The sequence below is a fragment of the Hylobates moloch genome, unplaced genomic scaffold (genome assembly GCF_009828535.3).
Source record: "Hylobates moloch isolate HMO894 unplaced genomic scaffold, HMol_V3 SCAFFOLD_6, whole genome shotgun sequence".
NCBI classification, from domain to species: Eukaryota; Metazoa; Chordata; class Mammalia; order Primates; family Hylobatidae; genus Hylobates; species Hylobates moloch.
Window position 1 is genome coordinate 25,257,656 of NW_026652281.1, and position 22,254 is coordinate 25,279,909.

Consider the following 22,254-nt stretch of genomic DNA (forward strand, 5'->3'; position numbering starts at 1 on the left):
CAAAGGCTTCCAGAAGTCTAAATCTCCTTACAGTAACGGCTCTTAAGAACCCAAGGTCTTTGAATGCCTTGAAATTATATCATAATTATAGTTGTGTACATTTTTTCTGGGAATTGGGTCCATATATTTCTTTAGAATCACAGAGACATCTATATCTTAAAAAAAGTAAGTTAGGAGTCATTGATTTGGGGATAGGAATGAATTAGAAGAATGAGGTTTGTGTCTCAGATTTACTAGCTACAGGATTGTATTAAGAATAAAGAAATTATATCTATAACTATACATGTGTTTTAAATTAGTGTGACTATGCAAATACAAATTATTTTAATAATTACGGCAGAACAGATACAGCCTATCCACAATTTTTTCTGATGGTGCATTGAGTATAAGTAATCCCTCTAGGTTCATCTCTGGCCTAACCCTCATTCTTGGGCTCATCTAGTATACTAGACCTTCTTCAAGACCCACGGACATGATTGCTTGTATAATTGAATACTATCCTCTTATCCCACAGTGATAAAAATATTTTTTTCTTCTGAGGTATGGCCTCTTGTTAAATTACCAAGTAGTAGGTATACATCTTTGGGGCATAAGTAGAAGAGATCATCTTCAATAGTCTCAGCAGTATTATTCAACTTAAGATGCTTGAGTCTAGTTGCGAAATGTCAACACATTTAAATCCAAGCACTAGGGATTTGTAAAGCAGAAAAGACCTTGACGCTATGTAGTCATATATTACTGCAGAAGATGTTCTACACTTTTCTGAAGGGAATTTGGCCATCTGTTTTTCCTTTCATTTTGTTTTCATATGAGTTTTCTGAAGTTGCAATTTTTGGATGGTGTCTTCATTTTTGTTTTCCTGTAAAATATTACAGGCTATATGTATGGGAAAAACTAGACTTGATATAAAAATTAGACCGGTTCAGAGTAACAGTGTTTTACTGTAATTCAAGCAGATTATTACATTATCACTTAATAGTAAAACTGTCTGTTGGCTACATGAATTTGTTTGGTACTTGGTTTGAAACACTGAGTACATTCCAAAGCATAGCCAAGTTGGCTTCAGTGCATGTACAACAGATTGCCTGCTGCAAGTATAAATAATCATATTTTTTAATTGAATCACTTTAGTGTTTTTCTTTATATATTTGAGGAAAAATAGAAAATAGAATGTGTGTTATTAAGGAACATTATTTTTCTTACTCTTGGCTTTATGTTAACATTCTTAAAATATTTTTGACTTTGTACTCTTAGTAAACTGCTTTCTGATAAAACATTTCACTGTTTTTAGAGTTTCATGATTTTGCCAAAATATAGTTATAAAAGCATCTCTACTGGCTGTCTTCATAAGACAAAATTCCGTATGAAGATAGGCCTCCAAAAAGAAAATTTGGCTTCTAAGATTTAGAGTTACAGCTAAATTGGAATGTTAACAGTTAGAACTGCTTTTTGTAAAAAATGAATGTATTTCTCACTCTATGATCTTTATATAATATATATGTTTAAATACATTTATAGTAACTGTCTGGAGGTTAAGACTAATTCACTTCTTTTTAGGATAGACTGTTAGGCAATAAAAAGAAGACTATATTTTAAACAAGAAAATGTTCATGTGCCATAATATTTATAGTAAATTATATAACAGTTTTAGATGATGTCGTATGTTACACTGTATAAACTCTTTTCTTAAGCCAGACTCTGTATATATTATCTTTCAGTGGTTGTACACAGTGGTATAGTGTTTCACTTGATATGATTTTAATCACTGTTAGGTTGAACTTGAAAGAAAGTTGGAATCTGCAACTAAGTCTAAACTGCATTACAAGCAGCAGTGGGGACGAGCTTTGAAAGAACTTGCCAGACTTAAACAGGTATGTAGTTTATAGCTTATTCTTTATATATCTTTTTCCCTTGTTTCTTTGCAAATTCGCATGTTTGGCAATATGTTTTACATTCAGATGTCTGCATTTGAATATTGCTATTTTTTGAGATTAGAGGCTTTTATAAAAATATGTTATAAAGACAAGATCCTTCTTTTTTATAGTTACAAACTGAAACAATTATGTCTTTTAAAACAAACTGCCAGCTATCCGTTTCCTCAGAAGAAACTGGGAATAATTTATTTTACTTTCACTTATAAAACAACTGCTCTCTTCTTTCTTAGGATTAAACTTTCCACTGGGAGTGCTTTTTAGGATGAAATTTAAGGATAACTTGAACATTTTCTCAAGTTTAAGAATATATTTTAAATGTTATTCTTAAGACACAGTAATTCAGTCAAGAAAAGGAATTACAGGGAATTTTTGAAAGATTTTTAAAGAAACATTTAAAAACTTTGATAGAAGTTTTCTGAATTCTTATTTTTTTCTTTGCTGCTACCAATCAACAAATGCTGTTAGCTTCAGAAGAAATTAATCTTAATTTTGGACATATTTGATCTTAATCATTTGAAGAAATTATGAATAAGATTTTTATTTTGAATCTAACCCTAACTGACCTAAATCTTTTAAAGATAATAGTGGTTAGTTTATTCTAAGTTCACTTTTCTTTAATGTGTCAGTTTTATTCTGAATGAAATTTCACACATAGGGTCTTTCAGGTTTGTATTTTTCTTAATATGTCTCCATAACCTTCAAATACTATTAAACATCATTATGATATTATACTAAATGCTTACCACTTTCATGGAGTACTGCCAGTCTACATGAGAATTAAAAACTAGGGTAGGTAGTTTACCCTAACATAAATGATAGAGGAGTTGGGATTGTAAGCATTACAAATGAAGACAGGTAGATAGATATATAAATATAAAATAATGTACCATGTGACTATATTATATAAATGTGGACAGGACTAAGGATAGACATTATGGGTAGTACCAAGAGTCTCCTGTATTGAAAGCACTGTCTTACATGTACAATAAGTATAAAATAATATTATACCAGGTGTAAATATATGTAAGACATAGGCCTTTTCATCACAGAGCTTGCAATTTAGTAATAAGGAAGAAACAACTATAAATATAAAATTTACTGCCTAATAGTAAGAGCCTTGCTTGACACAGGCCATATAGAGTACTCAGGAGGAGAAAGTACGTCTATTTATTAGGAATTGGAAAGGTGTCATAGGAGAGGAGGTATTTGTGTTAGACCTCTGGAGATAGATACTTAAGAGTCTAATAGAGGAATTGGTTGTGATTTAGGAAAGTAGTGGGGGAAATGTAAATATAATGAACAGAATGATCATAGCAAAGAGGCATGAAGTGGGAAAGCATAGGCTGTTCTTATAAAACAGAGGAGGGCCCATTTTCTAAGTCATTTCTGGTAATAAGGGCTGGAACTTAAGTAGTAGCGGTAGGAATGCAACAAGAAGATTCTTGTCAAAGATGATGCCAAGGGCTCAAGCTTCAGTGTCTGGTCCAGTTTTGGAAATACAGTTACTAAAAAGCTGTTTGGAGGGTGGGAAGGAGATAGGATTTGCAATTTGGATGTTTTAATTTTTACAGAATGAAATTCGGCTACCAGTTAGAAATATGAATCTGTTGTTGGGAGAATGATTGGGCTTAAAAATAGACATAAAGGAGTCCTTTGCAGAGGTAGTGTTTAAAGTTGTGCCAGCTAGAACTTGGAATTCTTATGTTTAAGAAAGAGAAATGAAAGCTAATGAAGGAAGTAACAACTAGAGAAAATGGGAAGATCATGATGATGATACTGTTAGAGCAATTAGCATGTATCGAAGGCTTACTTTGTGCTAGGTGTAACACTGAGCCCTTCAGAATTTATCATTTAATCCTGACAAAGATCCCTACATAGCAGGTAATATTCCCATTTTATTAGGTAGGTGCAAAAGTGAAAGCGGCAAAAACCACAGTTACTTTTGCACCAACCTAATAGGTGAAGAAACTGAGACTTAAAGAAGTTAAGTTGCATGTGATCACATAGGTACTAAGTGATAGACCTAGCATTGAAAGCTTTTGATGAATCCAGCCTCAGGCTCTTTCCCTTTTATGATATGGTCTTAGTCAAGGAATGAAATAATTTCTAGGAGAAGAAGATTAGCCACTCTGACGAGAGTACTGAGGTACGGGTCATCGTGAGTTTGTATATCCTAAGAAGGAAAATGGCATCATTGACAAGAGAGACCAGGTCTGGTAATGAGAATTGAAGTAATTTTGAGAGAGAAGCAGCTAATATATGGTCATGATGCCAAGATATTTAAATGCATATAGTATAATAGAGAGGAGTCCCTGTGGAATTGGGGCCAAGGAAATATGATGAGAATGGCTGCTAAAGGTAACAAGATATAAACTCCATCAGAAGCAGCATAAATAGTAGTTAAGAACATGGCCTTGGAGTCAAGAGAGCTAGGTTGAATTTTGGGTCTACCTCTCTGACTTTGGGAATTTAACTTCTCTGATTAGTCTCTTCATTTGAACAATGAGAAATTTTCTTCCACAGGTTATTCTGAGAATAAACGAGTGGTTTTAAAGTGCTTATTTAATACAGTGTTTGATACATAGTATGTGCTCAGTAAATGGTAAGTAACTTGTTAAAAAGAGATGAGCCATAAAGCTGTTCTGTGGTGGTGGTGCATTCAGTCAGTGGCTTTCGATATTGATGAACAGAACAAATACTAGAGGGCTTTGTGACTGACAGAATTCTTAAGTGTGCATAATTGGGGGATATTGTTATGCAGTGATAGATGTTCTGTAGAAAACTGTACAGAAGGAAAAAGTATGTAAGGGCTAAATGTACAGATGTGCAAGAGTGTCAGTAGGTAAACTTCCCAAGTTTGAGTATAAAGGAATGTGAGTACATTGAGATGAAGAAACATCTGTGGTTAGTTCTTTCATTCATTCAGCAAGTGCTTATTGAGAGCCTGCTATGCACCTTGCACGATGGGATGCTATGGGTATAGCAGTTGTTCACCTAGGAGGACTGATACTTAGAATATAGCAGGGTGGTAAGAAATGTAAATGAAGTCAGCAAGTATTAGAAAAACAAGGGGACCACTGGGGGCTATCACCACATTTGTCACTCAAAGCTAAGGGAGAAATATCTCAATGAGAAAATGATTCAAATAACACTACTGGATAGGAAATCATTGCAAGTTTTTAAATGGAGAGTAGATGGGGAAGAAGTGGAAAACAGTGCTTCCATTGAAGAAGCTGAGCAGTGAACAGTCATTACACATTACCCAAATCAGCTGAAAAGGGGGAACAGTGTTAGCTATTGGTTAGGGCATTTTCTATGGAGAACTGAATAATCATTAATTATTGAAACAATGTCGTTATAATTGACGTTTTTTATTGAGAAGTATCTATGCAAGAACTTTTTACTTTGTCATGTTCATATGTGTATATTATAGATTACATTCTTTAAGTTTTTCACCATTTGAGGTAGTTTCAAAAAATATAAGTGAACAGTTTTCTGAATAGAATCCCCCAAATTCCTGGCTTTTGATTAGTTTTACACTGGGGTATTGAAGTAGTCTCCTTTAAAAGAGGATTCAGTGTGAAAGGCTCCCTCCTTCCTAACACACGCATCCTCATACACTTTTGTTATCTTCTGGATCTTTTTTTCATTTAATCCATTTTCTATTTAACCTTCTTCTTGTGTATTTCCTACCCTCTTGCCCAAAAAGCATTGCAAAGTAATTTTAGCTAGTTTATTCAAATAAGGAGAATATCACAAACATTTAGATACCTTTTGTAAAGAAAAGGGAAAAAAAAAGTTTTAAATTAGTGGTTCAATTCTGAAACTTATACTCCATGAAAGAAAAGTTCTTTGAGTGCAGAGATGCTCATTGCTTTTCATTGCAAACCAATTTTAATCCTTATCCCACAAACTTTCTGCTTTAGAGGCAACACTGTAAACACATTTGAGGTCACTAGGAATCATTGTTGTTGTGCAGACTACACTGAGATGCAACACTTTAAGAAGAAAAGTAATAGACCTTGGGATTACCATAGTGAATTGTGCTCTGCCCCTGACTGTTTTAGTAAGATTAAAATTAATAACTTCATCAAATAGGCACATTTCATGTGTGTGAAAATTACTCATTTTTTTTCCTTAAACATTTTATTAAAAACACATTTATTGTGCTTGAATATAATTTTGGAATCGTCTATCTGGTTTTGTTCAGAAGATTGTTTGTGCAACTTCTTGTTTAAATTGGATTAGTACCATGTTAATTTTACATTGCCTCTGGTGAATAGCCACGGGCTGTAATCTCTGCCAGTAATTTGTCACATCAAAACCCTCTGGAGGGCCATACAAAACATTTGTGTAGTACGGATTAGATGGTGAAAGCCATATCTTAGATTGTTAATAAATGTTAATGACAAAACCCAGCTGGTAAAGCTTGGAAATAAGACCTAATGCTTGTGCCCATTGCCAGAAGAATGTTTAAACAGAGATTTCCATTACTCAAAGGTGACCTACGATAGTCAATTTGTGAATTAAAAATATAACCTTCTAATTATTTTATAACCTTCTAATTATTTAGAAAAAAAATCTTTTGATTCACAACCGTAAAAGCCTGTGTCCCAGTGGTAAGCTTTTTTGTTCTTTGGTAACTGGGAAGGCAACAGCTGTAAAATATAAATAAGCATAACATAAAATGAGTCCTGATTTAGAAAACGAGGAAGTGATACCCTTAAGTTTGATAACATGGGACAAAGTTAAAAGTTCTACTTGTTAGACTTGTAAGAGGTAATTTAGTTTCCTTTTTTTCTTCTTCAAGATATACTATAGAAATATTTTAAAACCAAAACAAATACTTGAATTGCATTGGTCTACAAATACTCAAGTGAAGTTGTCTGCTTTCCTACTTGTGCTCTAAACAACATATTTGCATATTTACTTAAAAAGGTTTCTTGACATCTTAGAATATCATTAAGCAGAATAAAACCTACTTTTTAAAAAATAAGTGAAGCATTGTTATGAAGTATGAGTTTGTTGTAGACAATTTAACATTTTTATGTCAGATATATTCAGAGTAGGTATGTTTGTTCTCAGGACAGGAAAGAGAACTAACGTTTTGGGAAGGATTGTGGGTCCCTTACCATATTTGTGCACAGTAGATCTGTTTAAAAGTGAGCTGATATATTTAGTTAAAACAACACAGACTTCATTGGCTGACATCAGCACTATCTTGTCCAGCCTCCTGCTTATCCACTCTGAGTAATTAATTTGATTAATTTATAAGTAATTTAGCCAAGGATGGGATGTAAATCTTTGTTTAAGAAAACAGTTGGAGGTCCAAGTCTTGGTTAAAAACTGTGTCTTGAAACCATCCAGGCCCTCCTACTGACTTGTCAGCTCTGGGTTATTTTCAGAAAACTTTACTTGAGTTCCTTAGTTTAGTTGTAAGTTTTTTCCCACAGACTTACATGGTATGTGTGAGTGGGAGAGTAAGTAGTGGCCACTTTTTAGCCGCTGTTTAGTCTAGTGTATGTATGTTTACATCTCCTCTCTGGATTTATAGGCAGCCAAGGCAAAATAAAGATTATACTCACTTGATTGAGGAGCCTTTAACCCAGAGCACCTGGCACTGGAGAGGACTTCTTTCACTAACCTCTAATTTGTGTGTGTGTGTGATTATTATTAATGCCCTATACTTGATGAAAAATTCAAAGCATTTAAAGGATTTTCTTATGTTTTAGAAAATGTTAAATTTTATCGAAAACTTAATTTTACAGAGTAATCTAAAGCTAATAATCAACTTTTATTACTTATTTCCTGCTTGCAGTCATATTTACTCATTGTTAAAATTTTTTAAAAAGCCAGTTTGCAGCACCATATAACACGGACACTACAGATCACCAGCAGTCTTATCCTCTCCTCAGCCAAAGAAGTTTGGCGTATTTTTGTCCAGATATGTTTTTCTTTTTAAATAACTTTACAATGAAATATACATTTCAAAGAAGGTTCTTCTACTCTCTCCACCTGCCTCCTGGTTTAAGAAACAGAGCATTATTAATGCTTTGGAAGCCCTCTGTATCAACTGTGTCTTCTCTTTCCAGAGGTAACCACTGTCCTGAATTTGATATTTCTTATTCCTTTGCTTTTTGTCGTAATTTTGTAACGTAAGATATATTAAAAGTCTTTTTGCAAACAACATTGCTTAGTTTTGTATGTTTTGAACCTTTATATACATAGAATCATTCTCTATAAATCTTACACAATTTTATCCAGGATAAGAGAACACTGAATGTGTTAGTACCTGTTAAGAGTTTCTGTAGTATTTATAGCTAAAAAGGGGATTTCTGGTACTAGGGGACATTCATTTCTTCAGCTTCACTAAATATTACATAATTATCTTTAAACTGATTATACTAATTTATAATTCCCAGTAGTAGCATATAATTGTTCCTGTCCTTCACATTTTTGCCAACAATTGGCTATTGTCAGATGTCTTAAATTTTTCAGTTTGGTTTGCCCCAAGTAGTGTCACATTGGGGCTTACATTTTCATTCCTCTAGTTACTAATAACTTTGAGCATCTTTTCCTATGTTTGTTTTTGAAACAAGGTCTGTCACCCAGGTTGGAGTGCAGTGGTGTATTCACAGTTCACTGCAGCCTCGACCTCCTAGGCTCAGGTCATCCATCTCAGCCTCCCAAGTATCTGGGACTACAGGTGCACGTCACCATACCTGGCTAATTTTTGTAAAGACAGGGTTTTGCCACGCCACTTACATTTCTTCATCTGTGGAGTGCCTGTTTATGTCTTGTGCTCATTAGAAATTAATCAACAAGTGTAATTCAGAGTTTGGAATATCAGACAAGAAGTTTGAAATACTACCATTATTATACTCTAGAAAATAGGTGATATGATGAAGAAATGTATTAGAGAAGTGGTATATTTTGAGACTATCTTATGTGTAATTGGAGAAAGAATGGGGAGACAGCAATATTTAAAGAGATACTAAGAATTTTCCAAAAGTAAAAAAGATACCAGTTCATAGATTCAAAAATATGTATGAACTGCAAGCAGGATAAATACAAAGTAAGCCTACCTAGATGCATCACAGCAAAATTGACAAAAAGCAAAGAAAAACCTTAAAAGCTGTTGGGGGCAGGGGTGGACAGATACATTGCCTTCAAAGGGACAATGATAAGACTGACAGATGACTTTTTAACAAAAGTAAAGAAATTTGTAAGATGGTAAAATAGCATCCCTAAAGTACTAAAGAAAACAATTGCTGAACTAAAATTTTGTTACCCAGTAAAAGCATTATTTATAAATAAAAGACTTCAGACTGACAACAATTGGCAGAATTTGTCATGGCAAATCTGAAGCAAAAGAAATACCTGGGTTCTTCAGACAGAAGAATGATCCCAAATGAAAGCTTTGAAATGCAAAAGAGTAAAGAACAATGGAAATTAAATATCAGGCTAACTGTAAATGGATATTGGTTGTAGGTAAACAACAATAACAGTATTTGTTGACTTTAAAATGTACATAGAATTAAAATTTATGACAAAAATAGTGCAAAAATATGAAGAGAGTGAAATGTTTAGAGTATGTTGCATTATCTGAAGTTGTAAAAGTCCTAATTAGATTCTGTTAAGTGAGGGATACATATTTCTAAAAGAAGAGTTAAAAATGATTTAGTAACAAGATTGAGGGTGAAAATTGAATGACAAATTATTTGATTAAAAGGAGAGAGAAGAAACATAAAATAGATGGAATGAATAGAAAATCATAAGATGGAAAGATTTAAATCTATATCACCAAATGCTTTAAATATAAGTGGACCAAATGCTGCCATTAAAGACAGATATTTAAAAGCTGAATTTTAAAAAGCTAACAATATGCTTTGTAAGAGATACACCTTAAATATAAGAACATAGGATGGTTGAATTCTAACAGAAGGAAAATATATACTACAATAATAGTAAGAGAAAGCTGGTCTAGCAATACTTAATATTAGGCAAACCAGACTTTAGGGCGAGAGGCATTTTACTGTAGGTAAAGGGAGTTTTCATAGTTATAAAAGGGGGTTAATCCACCTGGAAGATGACAACAATTCTACATTTGTACCTGGTAACACAGCAACAAGTTAGATAAAAAATTAATAGAGCTAAAAAGAGAAATAGGTAAATCTATAATGATAGAAGATTTCACCATAACTCTCCTGAGAACTGATGGTGCAAACAGACCGAAAATAAGTAACAATGTAGAAGATTTGGGCAACACAACTAACCATTGATATATTCTAGAACACTTCATCAAAAAAGTCCAGAATATACACTATTTTCTGGTGCACATGGAACATTCAGTCAAGTTGCTTATATGCTGGATGAAACTACAATTCTCAACACATTCCAGAAGATTGTAATTTAGAATATGTTCTCTGACCACAGTGATATTTAGCTAGAAATAAAAAGATAATAAGAAATGTCCCCAAATGAGTGAATATTAAGTAGTATACTTCTCGTAACCCATGGTAAACTGGAGACCACAGTAAAATTAGAAAATATTTTGAACTGAAAAATAGTGCACATAAAACACATCAAAGTGTGGGATTTAGTGAAAGCTGTGCTTAGTGGGAAATGTATAACCACAGTTGTGTTTAGAAAATAAGACAATAAATCTGCTCTCTAAATATTCCTTTCAAAAACTCAGTAGAACAAGAAGAAAGTAAAATGAGAGCAAAGAAATAAGATGAATAGAAAGAAATGGGGGAAAATGTACAAGAAAAATTAATGAAGCCAAAAGTCATGTCTTTGAAAGGACATCACCCCCCTTAGCAAGTTTTCAAGGACAAGAATAGACAGTAACTACGCATATCAGGAATTGAAAAAAGAGACAAGACTACAGATCTCAAAGACATTTACAGAGATAAGAGGATAGTATGAACAATTTCATGTGGATTTGAAAAAAGAACTTCCAAAACCAATACACCAAGAAACAGAAAATAGGAAATAGTCTTATAGCTATTAGAAAAATTGAATCTGTAATAAAAAACCTTTCCACAAAGAAGGCTCCAGACCCTTATGTCTTCACATTTGAATTTTAGTAAACATTTTAGGAAGAAATAACACTAATCTTACACAAAGATTTTAGAAAATGGGAGGTGAAAAATGCTTCTTTTTTTTTAATGAGACTAGCATAACCTTGATCCTAAAAGCTTATAAGGACAAAATTAATTGGCTAGTCTTTTAAAACATTAAAGATACAAGTTTAAGATATTAAACTTGTAAGCATGACAATGAAGTTTATTTACCAAACAAATACAAGGTTGGATATTTACCACATTCAAAGACTAAAGGAGAAAAAAACCATATCAATAGCTGCAGAAAAAGTCATATTCATTAACAAACTAAGACTAGACAGGAAATTTGTTAATCTAATAAAGAGTTTTTACATAAAGCCTACAAAAAACATTCTTAAAATAATGAAACTTTCCTCTGAGATCAGAAATGAGAGAAACATTCCCTCTCTATTACCGTTTCTGTTCAACATTGTATTAGAGGTGTTCTAGCCAGTGTAATAGGGCAAGAAAAAGAAATAGTTTATCATTTGGAAAGGAGAAAATAAAACTATCCTTAATTGCAGATAACACAGATGTATTTAGAAAACTACAATACCCTATTAGGAATAAGTGAGTTTAGCAAGTTTGCTGGAAACAAAGTCAATATGTAAAAATCAATGTTATTTGTCTACTAGAGGCAATTAGGAAGTGAAAATTGTAAAGCTCTACCATTTACAGTAGCATCTAAAATATAATCAAAGAAGTATGTTAGTCTTCGCATATAGAGAACTATAAACTATTATCAAAAGTTAAGATCTACATAATTAGGTAAACCATTTCATTGATTGAAAAATTAATATTTTAAACACACTGGTTTTGGCCAAATTGATGTGTGGATTCAATATAATCGTCATAAAATCTCAGCAGGTTTTTTTTAGCCTTAGAAATGGAAATTTATATGAAAATGTAAGAGCCAAGAATAGCTAACATCATTTTGAAGAATAGCCAAAGGTAGAAGAACTTACACTATCGTATATTAAGACATTGTTACAAGAGTTACAGTAATTAAAACAGTGTAGTGTTAATGTAAGGATAAATAGATCAGTTTAGAGCATCCAGAAACGTAAGGATACATATGTGGACAGAGATGATATGTGACAGGTGATAACTGCCAAGCAACAAGAGAAGAGGTGTTTTTCGGTAAATGTTGCTAGATCAGTTTGAGCTCTACATGGGGAAAAAGTGAAACTTCAAGAGGGTAACATAAAAGAATATCTTCAAGATTGAGACAGACAAAAAAATGTCTTAAATAGGAAAGAGCACAGTTAACCAAAAAGGAATAAACAGAAAAATCTGAACTATGTTAAAATCAAGGACTTCTCTTTATTAAAAACATCATTAAAGGAGTAAAAAGACAGGCCAAAGACTACTGGGAAATAGTTGTAATTTATATAATTGACAAAGGGCTTATCCAGTATTTATAAACATCGATAACAGAAGATGGACAACCAAGTAAAGTACCAACAGCTTAAATAGGAACTTTATAAACAAAGATACCTAAATGTCATTAAAACTATTAAAATGTGTTCAACCTCATTGGCCTTTGAATAGTGCAAGATAAAATCACAATGAGATACTACTATGTAACCTGTCAAATGGCTAAAATGAAAAAAAATGACATTACCAAGTGTTGGCAAGAATATAAAGCACTGGAATGCTCAAGTGGAAGTATGAATTGATATGACTGCTTTGCAAACTGTTTGGAAATACAGGTTGAACATCCCTAATCCGAAATTCTTCAAAATCTGAACTTTTTGAGCCCTGACAGGACACCCCAAGTGGAAAAATCTACACCTGACCTTATGTGACAGTTCACACAGAATTATTTAAAACATTGTGTAAAACGTTATGTAAAATTACTTTCAGGCTGTGTATACAAGGTGTATGTGAAACAAATGAATTTCATGTTCAGACGGTCCCATCCCGAAGATATCTCATTATGTATATGCAAATATTTCAAAATCAAAACACTTACGGCCCCAAGCACTTCAGATAAAGGATACTAAAACGTGTATTTACTAATGCTGTTGTAATTCTTACATCCTCTGACCACGCAATTTGAAGCCTATGTAAATATCTAGTAGGAATGCATACAAATGTGTTCCAAAAGACACGTATAAAATCTTCACATCACCATTATTTATAATTCAAAACTAGAAACTGCCCAATGTCCTTCAGCAGTGGAATGAATAAATTGTATATTCATTCAACGGAATGCTGTATAATAATGTAAATGATTAACTACAGAGAACAATGAGTCTCAAAAACAATGTTAAATCAAAGAACCCTGATACAAATACATACTGTACAGATTCTGTGTTAAGTTCAAAACTTCTTAGTGTTTTTAAAATTAGGGCAGTAGTTATCATTGGGAAAGGGCAAATGGTTAGTGAATGGGAGGAGACACAGACTTCTGGGATTCTGGCAGTCTGATCTGGATGGTGGGTATGTGAGTGGTCTACTTTGTGAAAGTATATCAAAATGTACCTTGTCATTTGGCAGTTTTCTGTTTGTTACAATTCAATAAATACTTTAAAAAAATAGTTAACAAAAACCTATTGACTCAGCTCTCCCACTTTGGGATTCTGTCCTAAACAAAAGAAAATGACTTAAGGATTCCTGAGCTAACTGTGTGATAGATGACAAGGTGTCCTATTACAGCATTGTCTGTAGTAGCAAAAGTGTCTGTTATTGAGAAAGTGGTTGAATAAGTCATGGAATATCCATTATGTGGAATGTTACTCATTTATTTTAAAAGACTTTATCTGTTGACCTGAAGAATTGTTAAACTTTTTTAAAAATGCAAACTAGAATGTATTGTTTGTTTTCATTTTTGTTTAAGAATATATGTGCATAGGTTTTTGTATGAGTCTGGAGAACAGTGGAAAGGCATATTTACTGAAGTAGGAGTGGAATTAGTGATTTGTATAGGGACAGTTAATTGAATTTTTCTAGGTACATCTTTGCATAATGGTTTTCTCAGATGCTGCTCTTACCACTAGCCTTTTGGCCGTTCATTGTATTGACAGTTCACTGTATTGCTAGCATCCTCTTTCTTGCCCTCAACTTCTGTTGTCCTGTGATAGCCAATATCAATCACTGATTGAAGGATTATGACTTACAGTAAAAGAGAAGTAATAGAGTGTTTAGAGAAAACCTAGCTGGGTATTTCTGGATAATATATACCTCATAAAATTAGCAGTGCAAGGGTGGGCACACACCTTTGGCCCAGGTACTCCTACTTGGGCCCAGAGGCCAAAGCAGGAGGATTGCTTGCACCTAGTAGTCTGGCTGTAGTGTGCTTCGCTGCTCCTGTGACTAGCCAGTGCACTCCAGCCTGGGCAACACAGTGAGACTCTGTTCTTAAAAAAAAGAATTGGCAGTGTGTGGCTATATCATGGGTGTTGTCAAATAGGATTATAATCACAAGTCAAAGTAATATAAAATATGTGTTCCTAATAATGATATGGCTTGTTTCTTTGTTTCTTTCAAGAGGGAGCAAGAAAGTCAAATGGCTCGTCTTAAAAAACAGCAGGAAGAATTGGAACAGATGAGACTACGTTACCTGGCCACTGAGGAAAAAGATACAGTAAAAACCGAGCAACAAGAATTGTTGGATATAAGAAATGAATTGAACAGGTATAATAACTAAAAGTTTTTCTTTCAAAAACCAAAGTTTGGTTCAGGGAAGGTACAACTTCAGGTCTCCCAAGGATAAAGTAGATCATATATAAAAATATATAAAATGTAGCGGACATATACAATAGAAAATCTGTGCCAGCTGGGCACTGTGGCGCATGCCTGTAATCCTAGCACTTTGAGAGGATGGTAGGAGGATCGTTTGAGCCCAGGAGTTCCAGGCTGCAGTGAGCTGTGATCGTGCCACACTGCACTCCAGCTTGAGTCACAAGAGTGAGACCTTGTGTCAAATTTAAAAAGAAAGAAAAGAAAATCTATGCCAAAGACTATTAAACTTTTTTTTTCTATGAATACAGCTATGGCAAGTCCATTCAGCTCTTGTGTTTCCATTTATAGCATTACTACTTTAAAATTTATTTTTGTGTGATGATATCAGAATTATTGCTACTATTAAACTGAGTCGACTTATATAAAGTATAAGAAATTTCACATTTAGTTATATTATTAATATCTGTAACAGTAGCTCTTAATGAGCCCTTACTTTGTGCCAGGAGCTGTTTTAAATGTCTTATTATTGCCCGGCTCATTTTTTTTTAAATCTTCAAAGCTACTTTGTGAGGAAGATATTTTCACCATTTTCAAGATGAAGAGATTGAAGATTAAAGACAGAGCTTAAACATTATTCAAGATCATGTAGCTAGTAAATCATAGAGCCAGAGTTCAAATCCGATTCCAGAGATTGCATTTTAACTACTATACTACACTGGGCTTCTCTGTAGTGCTGTGTTCATCTGAATCACAACTTCAAGTGTTTCATGTTAGAAAAGTAATCACTAGGAAGCAGCATAAAAATGAATTCTAGTCTTTTTGGAGGGTGGTTTTGGGGGAAGACTTTTCAGCTTAGTTTATCAAAGGTCTAGTATATTTTTCTTTGAGCAAAGTGCAGTTTTAGTTAACTTGGACTGGTTAAAAAAAATACCACAGACTGGGTAGATTAAACAGAAGTTTATTTTCTCACAGTACTAGAGGCTAGAAGTCAAAGATCACGGTGCCAGTGTGGTTGGTTTTAGGGAGCCACCTTCTTGCTGTGTCCTCTCTCTGGTGTCTCTTCTTAGGAGAGCACTAATCCCATGATGAGAGTTCACCCTCATGGCCTCATCTAAACCTGATTGTCTCCCAAAGGTCCATCTCCAAATACCATCACATTGGAGGTTAAGGGTTCAACATCTAAATTTGACAGGGACACAGTTCAGAGCCTACACATTACACTTAAAACAGTATCTTATTATATCTCCATGTATGAAGTGGAGAAAAATGTGGTCACTATATTAAGTGGGTTCCTAGCTGAATTAAATAACTATATTTAAAAGATAATTGAAGAAATAACAGTTGTAAAAGTTCAGCTCTAAGTACCATGCTTAACAGGATTCAGTCTGTGGTACTTTTATTCTCATTTATTCAGGAAATATTTATTTGGTATCTACCATGTTGTAGACTTGGAAGATATTACAAATTTATGATCTATAATATCCTTGCCTTCCAAAATATAGCACTTTCTTGGTTCTAGTTTACAAATATATATTTAGCTCCTGCTGTTTGCTAAGCACTGTTTTGGTGGGTTAAAGATATCCATGTTGCCTATCAAATTTGTAGATCATATACAATTGAATCTTACGAATGTCTTAATAAATTAGGATTCTGAGAGAACTGAAACTAACAAGATTAAATATATTAGAGACAAAAGCAGAGTCCTCTGTATAAGCTATAAGCAAAATCACTTAAGTGATAGATAAGATATAAAACAGTTCATGTGAAGAAGCCTAGGAGAACTTACGTGGCCACTAATAATGGTGTGATTTGGCTGCCGAAGAGTCAGTGCAGTTAGGGACATTCATAGAAGTAGTGTTCAGTATTCAGTAATGGTAAATCACCTCTGGGGTGTTCCTACCACTGTGCAACACACTTTAAGGGAAATCAGCTACCTAGAGAGCTTCCAATGGCATGTGACCAGGACAGTAAGGGGCAATATATCATGCCATCCAAGAAGTGGTTAAGAGAGTGAGGGAGTTTGAGACCAGCCTGGAAAACATAATGAAATGCTGTCTCTAAAAACAATATATATATATACAAAATTTAGCCGGACGTGGTGGCATGGCCTATAGTCCAGCTACTCGGGAGGCTGAGGTGGGCAGATCCATTGAGCCCAGGAGGTCAAGGCTGCAGTGAGCTGTGATCACACCACTGCACTCCAGCCTGGGCGACAGAGTGAGACCTTGTCTCAAACAAACAAAATATACTAAGTATTATTATTACTGCTCCAGTTTCAAGACAGTTTGAGGTGACAGAGTGAGACTTTGTCTTGGCGACAGAGTGAGACCTTGTCTCAAACAAAGTATACTAAGTATTATTACTGCTCCAGTTTCAAGACAGTTTGATCAGCAGTATTCTATAGGAAATACCCAAATCGCAAGTCAGCATCTACTCCCCTTTTCTCATCCTCAAATGAGATTATAACAAACATAACTTGAAGATATCCATACAAAACCTTAACATGCATATGCCCTTTGAACCACACATATGTATAGAATTTCACTTTCTACAAATAATTAGAGATACAACTCCATAATAGTAGGGAATTTTCTTCTTGGTTCACTGCAGTATCCCCAAAACGTGTTTGGCACAAATAAATGTTTGTTGAATGAATTTTTAAAAATATGTTCAAAACAACAACAACAAAGGTTTAGGAGCAACCTAAAGATCAATAATAAAGGATGACTAAATGATGATACCCCAAATGATGGAATATTATAAAACAATTTAGAGGAACATTTAATGATATAAAAAAACTCTATATAAATGAGAAAAGTAGTATACAGAATTGCATATGTAGTATCATCAAGTTTTTCAAAAAATACGTATTTTAAGTACGTATATGCATTTCTTAAACTTGAAAATACAGAAAAATATTACTCAAATTGGGATCACATTACAGATGATTTTTGTTTTCTTCTTTACACAGCTCCAAAATAATCTAGTTTTCATGTATTTTGTAATTAGAAAAACAAGTATTGTTTTTAAAGTTGCCTTTTATAAATGTGCAGACTCTGACTAGCCAAGTGGAACGTTGTTAGTTTGTTTGTTTTCTTCTTGAAAATATTACTAAAACCTTGTCTTACCATTGAATCATTTTGTTTCTAAATAGTGACATTAAGAAAACCAACACAGTTGCTAGAATGGCATTTGTTCTTGACTTCTCAGGTTAAGGCAACAAGAGCAAAAACAATACCAGGATTCCAGAGAGATTGCAAGTGGAAAAAAGGATGGCCCCCATGGCAGTGTATTGGAAGAAGGTTTGGATGATTATTTGACTCGCCTGATAGAGGAAAGGGATACTTTGATGAGAACGGGTGTGTATAATCACGAGGATCGAATAATAAGTGAACTCGACCGACAGATCAGAGAGATTTTGGCAAAAAGCAATGCCAGTAATAAATAACATTTGGAAAAGCTTTATAGAGACTCTAAGTCTAAATTTTAATTTCTTTGTAAAACCCTCAAAAGTGAGGAAAATGGATGTTTTAAAATGGTATTTTATAAGCAAAATTTTGTATGTTATTGTATAGTATTTATTTGATCTTATTTACTTTATGCTACCTCTCCCACACTGGTTTTATTTGTAATTTGCATTTTATATACTCATTTTAAATGACTTCACTGTTTTTCATAGTTTATAATCTGATGGCTAACTTTCAAAACAGCTTTTAACTAAGTTTGTTGTAGGAGAAATGACTGCGGTAATTTCCAGTTCTATAATGTTTCATGTTGAGCCAAAAGAGTATATCTTGCACTTTAAAAATGCTATGTCCTATTCCATTTGAATGTAAATTCTTAAAAGTTGAGACCGGTTGTAACCAGTTTAACTCATTTTAGATGACCTTTCTTTTCTTAACTTAAAATATTTGCAAGTGACAAGTTTGAAAACAAAGCAATATCAGTGCAGAGAAGCCATATGACATGTTGGGTGACAAATTGGTTATTTAATCTGTATTAAATTTGTTTCAAGAGCTATTGAATTTTCTAATTTTCAATGTACTTATAACTTTTAAGAACATGAAGTATTAGCTTAATATAGTTTTCTCTGTTGGTTTCTTCCTCAAGTTTGCTTTGTTTTCTTTTGTTAAAATTAGAGATTTCTTTTTATTTCCCAGTTATAGTAATACTAGCTGTCAGCTTAAACCCTCTGTAATAGAACATGGAAACAGACACATAAAGACATTAGCTGAAAAAATAGAGTGAAAATCAACTATTTTTTACTCCCGCTAATTTCAATCAATCTTTTTCAAAAGTGCATGAGATTCAGTCATTGTATTTGTGCAGTGCCATGTCTGTATAAACTCTTAAGAGTTCCTTTATATCATATTCTTTAGAGCCAACATTTGTCCTCAAAGCAACGCTTCCCGCCTCCTTTTACAGAGTACTGAAAAAGTTTTAGCGAAGTCACAGATTAAGTTGAATTTCAAAATATATGTACTTTAAAAAGTTCTGATTTCCAAATATAATAAAGTTAAAATTAAGTATATACTTCAGGAAGTTAGCAGTAACTTCCATCAAAGCAGAGTAGGATACATGGTAACATTAATTTTCTGTCATTTTAAATGAGATATATTTCTTATTAGGGAAATAAAAGTCCCTATATTTATTATATATTTTTTCCTTATAACAGAGTATTAATCTAGTAAAAAAAAAAAAAAAAAAACCCAGCAGTAAATAATAAATTACTGAATGAGAGGATAATGAATCTGAATCATAGCAGGAATTTGCAATATTAATTATGGTTAGCTATTTTTCTCTCATTGATTTTTGTGCCACTTGAATGGAACAGAAGCAAGCCTTTTGTTTTGGAAGGTCTGGGGTAAAACGCTGTGACTGTTTACTTTCAGTTGCATTGTGTGTTGCCTGTGACTGCTTTCAAACACTAGAGGGGGCCTCTGATTTAAAGAAACAAAAAGGACTTTTCTAAAATGGATGTGTAGTTTATTTTGCCTTCTGTAAAGCTCTTTTGGCTATTGTAACTTAACAAATAAAATCATAATTGTGTGCATCTCTGAGTTCTTGAGCAGCCCGTTACTTTTGTTTCTAAACAGAGCGGGCGAAGTGTTTGGGTTTTCCTATTTCAAATGACTTTTTTTCTCAAGTGTTTACATACTGTTTTTTTGTCTTACAACTAGGGGAGTCTGAAATCTTAACACTGCTTTGTAGTCCTTTTAGCAATACCCATTCCATTTGTAAGTGGCATCGAATGTTTTTACACTGCTTTTGCCTAGGAGTTAATGAGAATGACCACAGTAGATAAAGCAGTGAGTGGGTGCAGGCATGGGTGGGTGAATAAGTTTCCTAATAACAGGAAAATATCAAATATTTTAGGGTGAAATCAGATTTGTCTTTAAAATTTCTGTGGTTTTTCATGGAGAAAGTCTAGTTCGCATGTTTAATGCGTGCGTGTGCTGCATGGGAGGGGTGTGTAATCTACCAGGTGTATCTAATACCATGTCTGTATAAACATAGGAGTTCCCTTGCAGATAAATCCTATTAATTTCTCACTGGACCTGAATTCCTGTTGCTTCAAGCAGATGTGGGGGTTTGAGTGTGATTTAAGGACGTATTAGGGCCTCTGGTAATGGGGAGACAGTCTCGTCTGACCAGATGATTTTCTCCTCTACTTCCTGTCCAGATGCTGCCCAGCCTGAATCTGAGTTCACGGATTGCCCCAGTATATATTGCTTGTTTGCAGCCACTTCAGAATGGACCGACCTGTTTTTCACAATCCGTAGGAAGGGCCCTCTGGTAGCTATATATGGAGTTAAAAGATGTGTTCTCACTGCTACCATTGTGTCTAGCTTGATTGAATACCTAAATTTTTTATTAAAATTGATATAATTCACACACCGTAAAATCACCATTTTAAAGTATAAAATTCAGTGTTTGATATAGTCACAAGGTTGTACAACCACCACCACTATTTAAGACATTTTTATCACCCCAGAAAGAAACTCCTGTACCCATTAGCAGTCACTCCTCATTCTCTTCTATCCCAGCCCCTAACAACCACTAATCTTTTGGTCCCTTTGGATTTGCCTATTCTGGGCATTTCATATAAATGGAATCCCAAATTGGATATTTAAAATAGAAAATATTAGAAAACCTAAAGCATATTTTTTTCTATCACTAGTTTCTATATGTTTTGTCAGATGTTGAATTAAATGATACAGAGATCCAGAAGGCCAACATAAGGGCATAATATTCATCATAATATTCATCATCTATTGGGAATAGGGTTCAACTCTTCTTGTATCTATCACCTGTAAAGCACTGACCAAAAATAATAGTGAAAAGTAGATAATGTTGTAGCAATTCTGATGCTGAAAATGGGTTATTGACACAAGGCTTGTGTCATATCATTGGTATCTCATCAAAATTGCACACTCTTCCATGCTTTACAGAGTTTGGGGATAAAATGAAGCAGTGTTAACCAGAATGTGAGGGCTGCGAGGGCAGTGACCAGGTCTATCTTAGTTTCTTCCAGAACTAAAAGAGTACCGGCCATATGTAGGCACTCAGATAATACTCGCTAAATTCATAAAGAAATGAAAAGATTGTGTATGGTCTACCTGTCAAAATAGATGTAAAAAAATTTGACGGCTGAAATGCAGGGGAAAATAGGCCCCCATGGCCTCACTGACAGGTTCATGAACTTCTTGTCTGACTGCCCAGGCCCTATAGAAGTGGAGGAGTTCTGTTCGTTGGATTTTTTGCTTAAAAAAATAAAAAATAAAAGTTTGCTTTAAATTCATAGATGCAGAAAGTAGACTAGCGGTTACGAGGGGCTGGAAAGAACTAGGGGAAAAGAGGAAGGGGGAATTACTGTTCAATAGGTCCAGAGTTTCTGTTTGGGATGTGAAAAAGCTGTGGATATGGATAATGGAAATAGTTGTACAGCATTGTGAATAATTCCACTGAATAGTACACTTAAAAATAATTAAGATGGTACATTTTATGTTCTATATATTTTACCACAATTTAAAAGTTTGCTTCAAACTGTGCCTCAAATCTGCCTACCCAGTGTTCTCATGCTGAAAGTTTTCTGCACAAGAGTCACTTGTCAAGTCATTTCTGAAGACAACATCTTGTCGTTTCTTGATTGTAGAAATGGATCAAAGATGCTTCATTAAATGCTTATAGCACCTTTACCAAAATCTGAAATGAGTGAAAACTAATGGCTACATTTATATCCTGAGTTCTAAAGATAAATTGGAGACTCCCTGAAACTTAGAATTGTAATGCCTTCATGTTTTATGAAATTATGTCTTGTTACCCTTAATGACAATTTAGAAAAAAATGGTTTATAAAATTTAACAGATAGTCCAGACCATGGATGTAAATTGGAGGGAGAATTAAAAAAAAAAAAAAAAACCCAAAACATATTACTAGTACCCTAAGTACGCTTAGTATCTTTTTTTGGTGGTAGGTTGTCTTACTGTTGGTTAGTGGTCTTATTAACGAATAAAGTGGTTTGT

General features: G+C 33.9%; 1 protein-coding gene across 1 annotated transcript in view; it reads left to right on the forward strand.

Moving 5' to 3' along the window:
• The window catches only part of CEP120 (centrosomal protein 120), an 83,402-nt gene extending 63,614 nt beyond the window's left edge, over positions 1 to 19,788 (forward strand). Inside the window, exons 18-20 of the mRNA XM_032156564.1 lie at positions 1,773 to 1,871; positions 14,535 to 14,680; positions 17,939 to 19,788. Of these exons, the coding sequence (XP_032012455.1) occupies positions 1,773 to 1,871; positions 14,535 to 14,680; positions 17,939 to 18,176 (483 nt within the window). The 3' untranslated portion in view covers positions 18,177 to 19,788. The remainder of the gene's footprint in view (positions 1 to 1,772; positions 1,872 to 14,534; positions 14,681 to 17,938) is intronic.
• Positions 19,789 to 22,254: the final 2,466 nt, after the last annotated feature.